Genomic DNA, 12004 nt, shown 5'->3' with positions numbered 1-12004 from the left:
GACTTATCGTGAGACACCTTGTCAATACGCAAATTTTATTTAAATTCAGCTCAACTTACATACATAGATTTTTTTTAAATAATAATTTAACAAGTCCAATTAAATATGGTGCTTTTTCTTCTACATTACTGATTTCAGTAGTATTTAGAATTTGTATTATAAAACCAATCTTCTTCTTTTTAGAGAAGAACTTTCGTTTTCGTTTCTCTTCCTTTTCATCCTTTTGCAAGGTTTTTGATGTTACAGTCTTACAATAGCTGCGTTCCTTTGGGAATATGTATCTACTGCTTAGTAGGTACTTAAAGCTGCTTTGAACTACTTTTTCAATACAGCAAAAGTAGTTCAAAGTAGTCTAAGCAGTAGATAAATATTCCCAAAGGAGCGCAGCTAATATTAGTTCCAGTAAAGAAGGCGATTTCAGGATTGTTTTTCATGAACTGGTTAAACGACGTCATCTACTCTAGAATGTATAAATAAATAGCATTTTACGTTGGCATGCGGTCAGAAAATGTATGGCATGAGTTTTCGATTCATGTTTGTAATGAATCGCAAAACTACCTTGGCACTACAAGGGATCGCACTTAATGCAATATTGCGTTAAATAGCACTACTTGTTCTTCAGCATACGATATTCAGCTTTACGAAAAAGTTGTTCGAGAATTGTTAGACTGGCTCCAAAATTAGTTAATATTCGCAAATAAACTTAGACTTTCGAAAATTAAATAAACAAAAATTGTATTAATGATTTAATTTTTTTTTAACATGAAACAAGATGTGAATGCAGCGTAAAGCGTATTTAGGTATATATTTTGGCGTAATTTTTCGTAAGCGATTTCGGGTTTGCGTAACTTTTTATAGGGTTTTAATAATTATATTGTATAAGCATACAAATAATTACAATGCGTAGGTGGTTCTTTTGCGTAGATTATCATTGTTCTAGCGTAACATTCGTATTACTACATAACACTCGTGAAATTCACAAAATAAACTTTTCGTATAACATTTGCTTAGAGACGTAGCAAAGAAAAGAAAATAATTAACTGAATCTTTGCTATTGTCATACTGTTTTTTGGGAAGTCCTCAACTATTTGGAGAAAATTTCAATTACACATAAAAAAAAAATATATTTTCTCCCAAAAAGAAATAAACTCTTAATAAAACAAGGATTCTATGGAGAAACTAACGATGGAAAAATTGCAACACATTTTCACACAATTTGGCTTCAAAATCAATAATTCTTGCTTCGCAGACAAAAATAAACCTAAACAATTATTAAAAAAACAAAAAAAAAAAAAAAAACTTCTGTAATTTTTTCCATCCATATTCTCCGCACAAAAAATTCTGAATTCTGTTTTATAATTAACATTCAAATATCTGCTTATACTCAAAAACTACTTTATAAAATAATTTCTAATCTAATTTTTTTTTATACATTTTATTTTCATTTTTTGAAAAAAAAAATCTATTTTTCTGAACAAATCAAATTTTGAAATGTTCATTTGAAATAAAAAAAAAAAAAATATAGGCATGCTATTTGAAAGCAATTGAAACATGTCCTGGCTTTGCTGTCGCATGGAGTAATCTTGGTTGTGTCTTCAATGCACAAGGAGAAATCTGGCTTGCTATACATCATTTCGAGAAAGCTGTCACTTTGGATCCAAATTTTTTGGATGCATATATCAATTTGGGAAATGTCCTTAAGGAGGCGAGAATATTTGATCGGTAAGTGCAAGTTTATTTGTAATGTTGTACATGTACATATATTATTTTTAAAGCTGAAAAACCTGTCTGAAAAATATTTTTAATAAATAACATTTAAAAATAGATTTGTGAAGGAAGAAAAAAAAAGTGTAGAAAACATGCAGCCAAAAGAATTTTTTTTTTTAGGAAAAACAAACTATCTGACCCGACAAACGTTGTCCAATCTTAATTACAATAAGTACTTTGTTTCCTGAATTCTAAAAATTTCTTAAAGAACTCTTTGAAAATGTTGCCCTCGTAAAAAGTAAAAAAATTTAGTTGGTCAAATAGCTAAAATAATGTATTTTAGGGCAATTTTCTGAAACGAAACTTAAATAATTATGTTGAACATAAATCCTTATTCTCTACTTGTTGCTCTGCGTAAACAGTCTCATAATGTTTTATGTAGAACTTAATTTGTTACCGTTACACTTTGTAGAATGTTGATACACTTAAGACAGAATTTAATCGAAATGGATTTGAGATGGAACTCCTAGGTTACTGAAAGAACTTATGTATATCGTTGGCAGTTGGCACATTCCAATTTATATAATATATTCAGGGCATCTTTAACATTTTATTTAATAGTTTATTTATTTATTTATTTATTTATTTATTCATTCTACGATATTACATCAACAGATTCGAAAATATAAAGTTTAAGTTCTAGAGATACATTTGTGGGTTAAATAAGCCAACAACAAATTCTTAAAAATGTTTCTTTTTAAACTTATATCTAGATTATAATAAGCTTCATTAAATATTCTACAACAAAGGCTTAAAGGTTCGCGTAATCCATAACAAGTTCTATGTGCAACCTCAAATAGTAATGGCCTTTGTCTTAATGCTCTCGAAGGTGCATATAAAGAAATTAGAGCAAGTAAATTTCTGCAATCTACAAAATTACATAGAATGTCACGAACAAACATTACACTATACATTTCTCTGCGTGAATGCAGAGCTTGCATTCCTAGTAACAAACATTTTGATTGATACGAATGATGAATTGGATTACCACTGCCGAAGAATTTTCTTAACGCAAAGCGCAAAAAGTTCCTTTGAACACTTTCAATTCTATTTATATCACATTGTGTTGTTGGGTTCCATACAACACAAGCATATTCCAATGAAGGCCTAACAATACTACAGTAAAGGGATTTAAGAGTATAAGGATCTTTAAAATCTGCGGAATTTCTTTTTAAAAATCCCAACATTGAATTAGCTTTGGAAATAACTGAATTAATATGAAGTTTAAATGTTAGTTTCTCATCAAAGATGACACCTAGATCCTTAACATCATGAACGATTTTAAGATCAACATTTTCCAAAGAATACAATGGAACAATATGATATAAAGACCTATTGTAGGACATCGAAACACATTTATTGATATTTAAATTAAGATCATTCAGGTTACACCACCTACAAAATTCATCAAGGTCATTTTGAAAAAGCAAGCAATCACTAATACTAGAAATAACAGCAAAAAACTTTATATCATCTGCGAATAAGAGACATTTGCAGAATTTTAGGATGTTAGGCACATCATTTATGTATAACAGAAAGATAGGAGGACCCAAATGGCTTCCTTCAGGAACTCCAGAGGAAACTTGGATCCCATTGGAACAAACGTCATCAATTACTACAAATTGGTTACGACCATATAAATATGAACCGAACCAACACAGCAATGACCCATTAATTCCATAGGACTCAAGTTTTCTCATGAGGATTTTTAAATTGACCCTGCTGAATGCCTTTGTAAAATCAGTGTATACTGTATGAATTTGTTTATTTTGTTCTAAAGAGTTTATACAGTAGTTCGTGAATTCCACCAAATTTGAGACAGTAGATCTGCCCTTCCAAAACCCATGTTGGGAATTACACACAAGACCATTTATAAGATTTATAAATATATCTTTGACGAGACAATCTAACATCTTTGGAATGATGGAAAGTTTAGAAATGGGCCTATAATTTTGAACGTCATCTTTTTTCCCAGATTTATATACAGGCGTTATTACCGATATTTTCCACTCTTCCAAGAAAATTCCGGAAGACAATGATTGGTTGAATAGCTCTGTTAATGGAACACAAAGTATATCGGCGCAATGACGCAAAACTAAGGGAATAAAGCCCAAAATATCGGGCTTATGACTGGGTTTTAATTCCTTAAGTAGTTTTAGTACATCAACTGAATCAATTTTTATGGCGGAATGCTCAATAATCGATGGAATTGATGTCAGATACTCATCACTTACTTCACCAGTACAGGTGGAATTATATATACTTTGAAAGTAATCGGCAAACATGTTAGCGATTATTTTAGGTTCACAGGAAAAGCTCTGATTAAAATGCATTGTTGAAGGAAAACCTACACTTTTGCGCTTTGAGTTAATAAAATTCCAAAACTGATTTGGATTCGATTTTAATTTAGATTCAATTGATTGAATATAATTACAATATAAAAACTTCGAAAGGAATACAAACTCTTTTCTTAAACGACAGAAAACTACATAGTCATTCATAGAATTAGATTTTTTATAACGTTTGTGCGCCAAGGTTTTTGCATTTTTTAGTTTTTTAAGGCGGTAGTTGTACCACTTTGGACTAGAAGCCAACTTTTTTTGAACCAAAGGAACAGAACTATTTAAAGCTGCACTTACAAATCTTTTAAATTTACAAAAATTTATATCTAGCTCATTGTTTTTAAATTCAGAAAGCCAATTTATACAATTTAGCTGAGATTTTAATAAATCTAAATTACTTATATTGAATTTGTGAAAGAATGTATTCGAATTATTGAATTTACAATAGTTATTGTAATTATACAAAGAAATAGATAAAATAATAGCTTTATGATGAACAGAGTTTGAAAGAAGTGGAATTGACTCAAAAATATTAGCATTCAAATCTTCAGAAACGAAAACCAAATCGAGTAATTTATTTAGAGAATTTACAACATTATTTATTTGATTTAGGTTTAAAGAAAACAAAGAATCAACAAGAAGAACTTCACATTCAGAATTTATTAAAAGCGGTACTAATTTATTTTCATCTGTTTCGGACCAAATTAAGTTGCTTAAATTAAAATCACCTAGAACACAGATGTTATAATTTTCATTTTCAGTTAAGTTGGCAACCCTTTCAATATTATTAATATGTTTTTTATAAATATCTGCTGCACTACCAGGCGGAATGTAGCTAAGAAGAATAAGAAGTCCAGTTCCAGAGAATGAGAGTTTGATACACAGTTGTTCAATAATGCTGTAATTATCCTCTCGAATAATATTTAAGTCAACAGCCGTAGCAATGATAGACCGGTGAACTGCAATCATAACCCCACCACCTCGTTTTTTGCTGACATCACATCGATCAGTACGAAACACTGAATACAAAGACATATCGAAGAGCTCTTCAGTTTTAATATGTTCATGAAGCCATGTCTCAGTAAACGCAAATATGTCACATTCACTAGCATCGATAGAGAGAGCAAGATCTCTTAATTTAGAAGAGAATCCACCCATGTTTTGGTAATAAATACTCAAATTCGATTTCATGTGTGTGGGTGGAAGAGAAAGCGATGATGACTGGTGGGTGACAGTTTGTCGTTGATCAGATGGTATTAGAGGTTGTGGGTGCGGAGAAACAGTAGCAGGGGTTACAATTTGACATAGTTCGTTTGAGAAGTTACATAGTTTTTTGGACGATTTATAAAGTTGCTCACATGAACATTAGATGGCCAGTTGTTGGCATTAAGTGCCAAATCATATTTTTCAGATGGAATACCAACTTTAAAATTTATATGCTTTAAACTTGTTATATTAACATCGTTTTTTATTAACTTAAAACACTTAACGTCTTCTTCAGGAATGATTAATTTTGAAGCAATATATTTTTTTATTGATAGTTCTGATGTTGTACTTGCAAATTTAGATAAATGCAACCATTTAGTGGGGGCGATCACGCATATATCCAATGGTGGTACATCAGCTCCAACAGTGACATTGTTTTTAAAATTATTCCTGTGTTTTTCGTGCACTTTAATGTTAATACCATTGTTTTCATTTTGCGAGTTTGAAGAAATACTTTTATTACCCAAGACCAGGGCAGGGGGGGAGGTTATTTCAGTAAAACTCTCATTTTGGGTAGCAGTATGAAGAGAGTTTAATGTACCAGGGGCATGGTGGGGCAATGGGTTTACGGCATGGGCGTCACTGTATATAGAATTGGTGGTTTGGGCGGGGGTGATGGCACTAGGTTCGGTATGCACTGAACTATTAACAGCATTATTGTTAGCTGAGCATGACAAAGAGCTAACACTTGCACAATCATTACTATGTTGTTGTATTGTTAAGTTATTTGTATTAGAACTATAGCTCTTATCGCAAACAGTTGATAGACAGTTTGTTTGGATGGGATTGAATGAGCCAATCTGTTCTGTATACCTAGAACTATCAAGCCGTATTGCGACTTTTATAAGAGTTATTCGGTCTATTATGCTAGTACTGGAAAGTTTACATGGTAAATGTAAACCATCGCTCAAGGTATTAGTCGTCCACGTGACTTTCTACTGGTTTAAGCTCTGGGACCCTTTCATCTTCGTAAGACCAGAAGCGAGTTCGTCCAACGCACATACATTAGGGTGTGTCACTTTTGTATGTCCGAAAAAAGTACTCTAATTTTAAAATGTAAAAGTGGTCAAAAGTTGTATTAGGATCTGAGGCTTAATAATACAAAATTATAATATAGTTCGTCTTTGGCTCTCTCAAATCGGTTGATGTGGTTAGAAAAAAAAAACGATTTTATATGAGAAAATGATTTTTTTCCTTCGCTTATTGTTTCGCAGCTTCTTTACTAAGTGTTCAATTTCAACAAATATAAGCTTAAAAGATTGTTCTTGGAATTATCTTTCACGAGAAAGCCTAAAAATATTTAATTTATTTTTTGTATCCAATTAAAAAAACATATTTCAAAAATATCCAAAAATCCAAATTTCTTCGATTAATAAAGATATTAATTAAAATGAAAATTGTAAATGCATTATTTAATTTTGATAAGCAGTGCAACTTTTAATGACTAAATTGCAAAATTCCATTTAAAAATTCTGGAGAAGAACGCTAAATATGGTTGAATTAAGTAAATAAAAGAAAATCGAGACCGAGACGAGTCCTGACATATCAGAAAATAGTTCTTAATATAAAAAAATATGATTAAAAAAAAAAGTGTTTTGTTAAATTGCTAAACAAATATGACGAAAGTTAAAAATACAATAAGATTTTAATTCATTTAATTAAAAACTTTCTTGAATTGAAAACCTTTGTAAAATATTAAGAGCCTTACAAAAAGTCATTAAATGTAGAAACTGAAAATAGCAAAAAAAAACGGTTAAATTTAGACACTCTGTAGCGTTGCTTTCCTGCATATTTGGAGAATTACTGTTACCTAACGTTAATGAAATGTCTCTGGATTTATCAGGTTATTTTTTCGCTCAATTTCCAAGGTTTGGTATAAAAGCAGCAGTTTAATTTTTCTTTAATACTTAACATTTTTAGTAAAAAAAACTACATAGTATATATTAGGGTGGGTCAAAAAATTCTAATTTTTTTTTTTAGTTTGTAGGTACTCCGAAAAATAGATTGCTAGACACCAAATATGAGCTCTTTATATTAATGGGAAGGTCCTCCGCTTTGCAATTTTCTATTTTTACATAAACAAGCTTCTACTAAAAAAAAAAATATTTTTTTTATAAATCGACTCTTTTGCAAATTGCTTTACATATTCTTGTAGGAAATTGAACGCTCTACAAAAAAGGTCTCAAACACTTTTTTCGTTTATCTACCCGTTTAATAGATATTTGAGGTCCCAAAATCGAGAAAATCTTTAAAAATTCCTTTTTTGTTCTTAATTTTGTAACAAATTGAAAAATTATAGTAATCAAACGCGCAACACATATTCTTGTAGGAAATAGGTTGTTCCACAAAAAAGGTCTTATTAACTTTTTGATTAGTCTAACCATTCTAAAGATATTCGAGGTCAAAGTTAAAAAAAATTATAAGAACATTTTTTACTTTTAAAAATTTTCTAATTCACTAAAAATTCATTATTTAAAAAAAAACAAGATATATTATTGTAGGGTCTCAAACGTTCTACAAAGCAGTCATTGGCATCAAATTAATTGCTTTAACCTTTAGAAGATATTCGTATTAAAACCAATACTATTTGATTTCAATAGTTTTCTTATGACTCGTATGCATTGCGATTTGGAAACGAATATCTTCTAAACGGTTAAAGCAGTTAATTTGATGCCAATGACTTCTTTGTAGAACGTTTAAGCCCCTACAAAAATATATCTTGCAGATTTGAAAATAATGAATTTTTAGTGAATTAGAAAATTTTGAAAAGTAAAAAATATTTTTATAATTTTTTTTAACTTTGACCTCGAATATCTTTAGAATGGTTAGATTAATGAGAAAAGTTAATAAGACCTTTTTTGTGGAACAATCTATTTCCTATTTTTTTGACCCACCCTAATATGTATGTTGAAATTAGCTGATGGACAAATTTAGTTTTGAAATAAAAAAAAAAAAAAACATTATTTAATAATATTATTACTATGTATTTGATAATTTTCTGATGCATTGCTTCTTACGTATTTCCTCTATTTGCTAGTTATACCATAAAACGATAAGAGGTTAGGGTGCCTTTTCTTTGAACTCATAAATTGTGTTTTTCATTTGAATCATTTATTTGCAAAACATGATAAGTCCACTTTTTTTCAAAATTCGTTTTTTTGACTAAATTTGTACTCCAGGGATAACCACGTCTGTCTTTAAAATATCAACTATCTACTCCATCTATATCCGATTTTACAGCTACGCGAAATATTTTTTTAGTATCAAAAACAGAATAAGTCCCGGACTTATCATCTTTTGAAAATAAACAACAGCTTCTTTTTGTGTAAATGGTATATTAGATTAATGGCTGAAAATCTTAAGTTTAAAGCTACTTTAAAGTTAAATTAGCAGTCCGGACATTGTATTTTATTCTTAAATACAATTGTTTGATAGACTGGGGCTAAAAGCAAAATTGCATATCGTCGGTGAAACCAGAAAAGTGTGTAACTCCATTTTAGCAAATTTTATAGGAGAGCAAAAAAACAAAATCGTTTTGAAGGCATTTGTATGAGTTTTCATTTTCTAATTTGCTTATAAAATAAAAACTATGAACTTTAAGGGGATTCTGAGTTTAAGGAGCGGTAGATATTAGGTTTTTCTAACAGATGGCATTCAAATCTAGTTTTCAGAAAATTTGGAGTTACACACTTTTCTGGTTTCACCGACGATATCCATTTAAAAACTAATTTCACATCCGTTTATTTTCAAAGTATGATAAGTCCAAAAGCGTTTTTATTTTTTATCTTTTGAGCTATCGCTCCAAAAATTAAAAACGAAACGGTATTTTGTAGCTAGGCAAGAGTTCTACAGAATATATTTTTTATAAATTTTTCTACGCATATCAAAAGAAAATAGAACGTTTTTTTCTTCTCCTGAAAAATTTAAAATCATGGACTTATCATGTTTTGCAAATAAATGATTCATTTATCAGAAGCATTTTTGTGTATTAATTAAATTGGTATTTATTCGTTTGAAACGCTTACCAACGACCAACTCTATATTCCCAGAATACAAAATAAACTTCAATAATATGATTCTAAAATTTAACAAAACTTTAAAAGAAAAAGATTAATTCGGTATCTACGTATGTATATAAAATTCAAAGGTCTTTTGCCTAAAGCGTACAAATACCAAGTTCATTATTTAGTGTGAAATTCCCATTGTTTCATGGTGTCAATAAACCTACTTTACACTAGTTCATGCTTCCTTACTTAATCGGGATTACACCCTACAAACAGTCACAAATAACAACAAAAGAATGTACATTTCTCCTGAAATTTGGTAGAAAGCTTTTGTAAATAAGCTTTTCACCTCACTGTGTGTAAACTCATGTCATATGCATAAAATTCTTATCAAAAACAGCTGATGCATGACTCTCTTTCTCTCTCTCTCTACTTTCACATTATTTTGTATAGTTCTTTGTTCTCACACTCGTATCCTTTTCTTGCCATGATGCTATACAAAAAACAACTGATAACAGAAACAAGAGAGAATTTTTCTCTCATTTTTTGGAATCAATTCCACCTCCACCTCATCGATGGGCGTGTTTTTATGTTTTGCTCCATTATATCAGTAGCCTCATAATCAACTGTCAGACGGCGCCAATCTTTGACTTAATGTTTGTGTGTGTATCTTATCAGAGGATATATAGAGATAGAAAAAAAGTAGAAAGGACAATTTTACCATCCTCATCCATCCTGTATCCAATATTGTTGTAGAGAACTGTCACTTCAATAGATTTCAAGAGAGAATCCCTTTTAACCTCCCAACCCCAACCCCACCCTCACTAGTGCTCTCAACACAGTCTACACATCTGTTCTCATTTATCGTTTGTATTTTCTGTCAAAAGAAGGACGAAAAGGACCTATATCAACTTTACCTCAATAGCTTTACGAGTAGTTGTCTTGCGGACGTTAGGCAGCAATATACACACGAAAAGGATATAAAACGTGTCGCGCGAGACTCGCTCTAATAGCAAACTATAATTTTTTTGTTCATCTTCTTCCACTTTTTTTCCCAATTACATGTAGTTTGCAATTTCCGTTTTTTCCGTTCGCTACAAAATTACTTACTATTAACAGCCTGTTGCTTCGTCAATAATTTCCTCTTTAACAGCTTTCCTTTTCCTATCGATTCAGAACTAGGTTATAATTGTATAGTTGTGTGGTTATCGGGTTTTGTCGTGGTTTTTGTAATTAGAAAAAAAAAACAAAATTGAGAAAAAGGATAATTTAAGAATTAATTGTCCTTTTTATAGTAAATATTTCGTAATTGCTCAAATTTTCATAAACTTTGTAATAATTGTTGTTTATTTATTCGCGTGTTATTATTATACGTATTTGTGTATTAGTGTATGTGTCTGCTTTGTGTGTCTTATATATATTCCAATAAGTGTCCATTTGTGATGACATCCTTTCTAATAAAAAATTCAAAAATAATACCAAAAGTAAATCCTTTGTAAAGTGTTTGTATTTAATATACAATAAATTTATAAACAAAATTCATTTTGTGTGGTAAATAATAATAATAATGATGCATAAAAATACTCGTACTATTTTTTTGTTTTTATTTTTTTTTTTGTTGTGTCATATTTTACTTGCTTGGCAAGAGAATCCTTAAATAAAGTATCTACTTAAACTGTGTTTAATTTTTTCAGACACACTGTGGGATAGTATAGGCTTGTAATTTGGATTAAAATAGAAAAAAATAAAACAAGTCCTTGCCAATACTGTACTTTTGGGAGTTTTTATACTTTTTTTTGTTTTTTTAAAATGGAAAGAATCAACTTTCTGTGTGATAAATATTTTTAAAATAATTTTTTTTTATTGTAGACTTTAAGCCTACAATAAAAAAATTTATTTTAAATATAAGAAAGGTCACCTAAAGAGTAAATATTTTTAATCATAACCTTTAGTTTTATTTATTTTCTGAAACGCTAATTTTTCTATCTGAATACATTCCATTGTTTGGTTTGGATTTGCCTGTCTGCACGTGACATTTCATTATTTTCTGTTTTATATTTTAATAAAGATTGTAAGTAAGGAGTTCAATATTTTGTGAATGTTTTCTTCTACAAATACAATCTATAGCAATCACTTAAGAAGCGAAAGTATGAAAAAATGCAAAATAATAAGTCTGTACATGACCTTGGAATGCATTTGTAATTCAAATCGGTAAATCGATTGCATTCTAGATTTCGAAAAATTGAATTTTAATACAAAATTTCTTCTTCTTCTTCCTTTTAATCAGCGAATATTAAAGCAACATGTTAAAAAAATTGGACCAAATTCATCTTTGAAAATATAGTATTTCCCAATGACTGAAATAATTGAACAAAAATCATTATTTAAAAAAATAAAATGCACGACTGGGTCGCACGAACTTGCTCTTAGAGTTAAAGTTGCTTAAATTTTTAAGACTTTTTATATAGAAATTTGGAAAAAAAAAAAATAAAATTCTTTTTTTTTTTAAAATAAAATTCTTTTTTTTTTAAAATAAAATAAAATCTGAAATCAAATTGCATTTCAAAACAAGTATGCAGTTTTGATTGATATGTTAAGATGCATTAAAAAAAAAAAATTCAAAAT

The 12004-nt window shown here is 29.7% G+C and overlaps 1 protein-coding gene across 3 annotated transcripts in view; it reads left to right on the top strand.

The window, feature by feature from the left end:
• LOC129907457 (UDP-N-acetylglucosamine--peptide N-acetylglucosaminyltransferase 110 kDa subunit) overlaps nt 1-12004 on the top strand; it is a 150243-nt gene that overhangs the window by 22880 nt on the left and 115359 nt on the right. For all 3 annotated transcript variants that reach the window (XM_055983695.1, XM_055983694.1, XM_055983696.1), the window contains one exon: nt 1526-1722. In XM_055983695.1, coding sequence (XP_055839670.1) covers nt 1526-1722 — 197 coding nt within the window. The remainder of the gene's footprint in view (nt 1-1525; nt 1723-12004) is intronic.

This window comes from Episyrphus balteatus, chromosome 1 (genome assembly GCF_945859705.1).
Source record: "Episyrphus balteatus chromosome 1, idEpiBalt1.1, whole genome shotgun sequence".
NCBI classification, from domain to species: Eukaryota; Metazoa; Arthropoda; class Insecta; order Diptera; family Syrphidae; genus Episyrphus; species Episyrphus balteatus.
The sequence above is the reverse complement of the archived record's forward strand: the minus strand, read 5'-3'. Positions and strand labels throughout refer to the sequence as shown.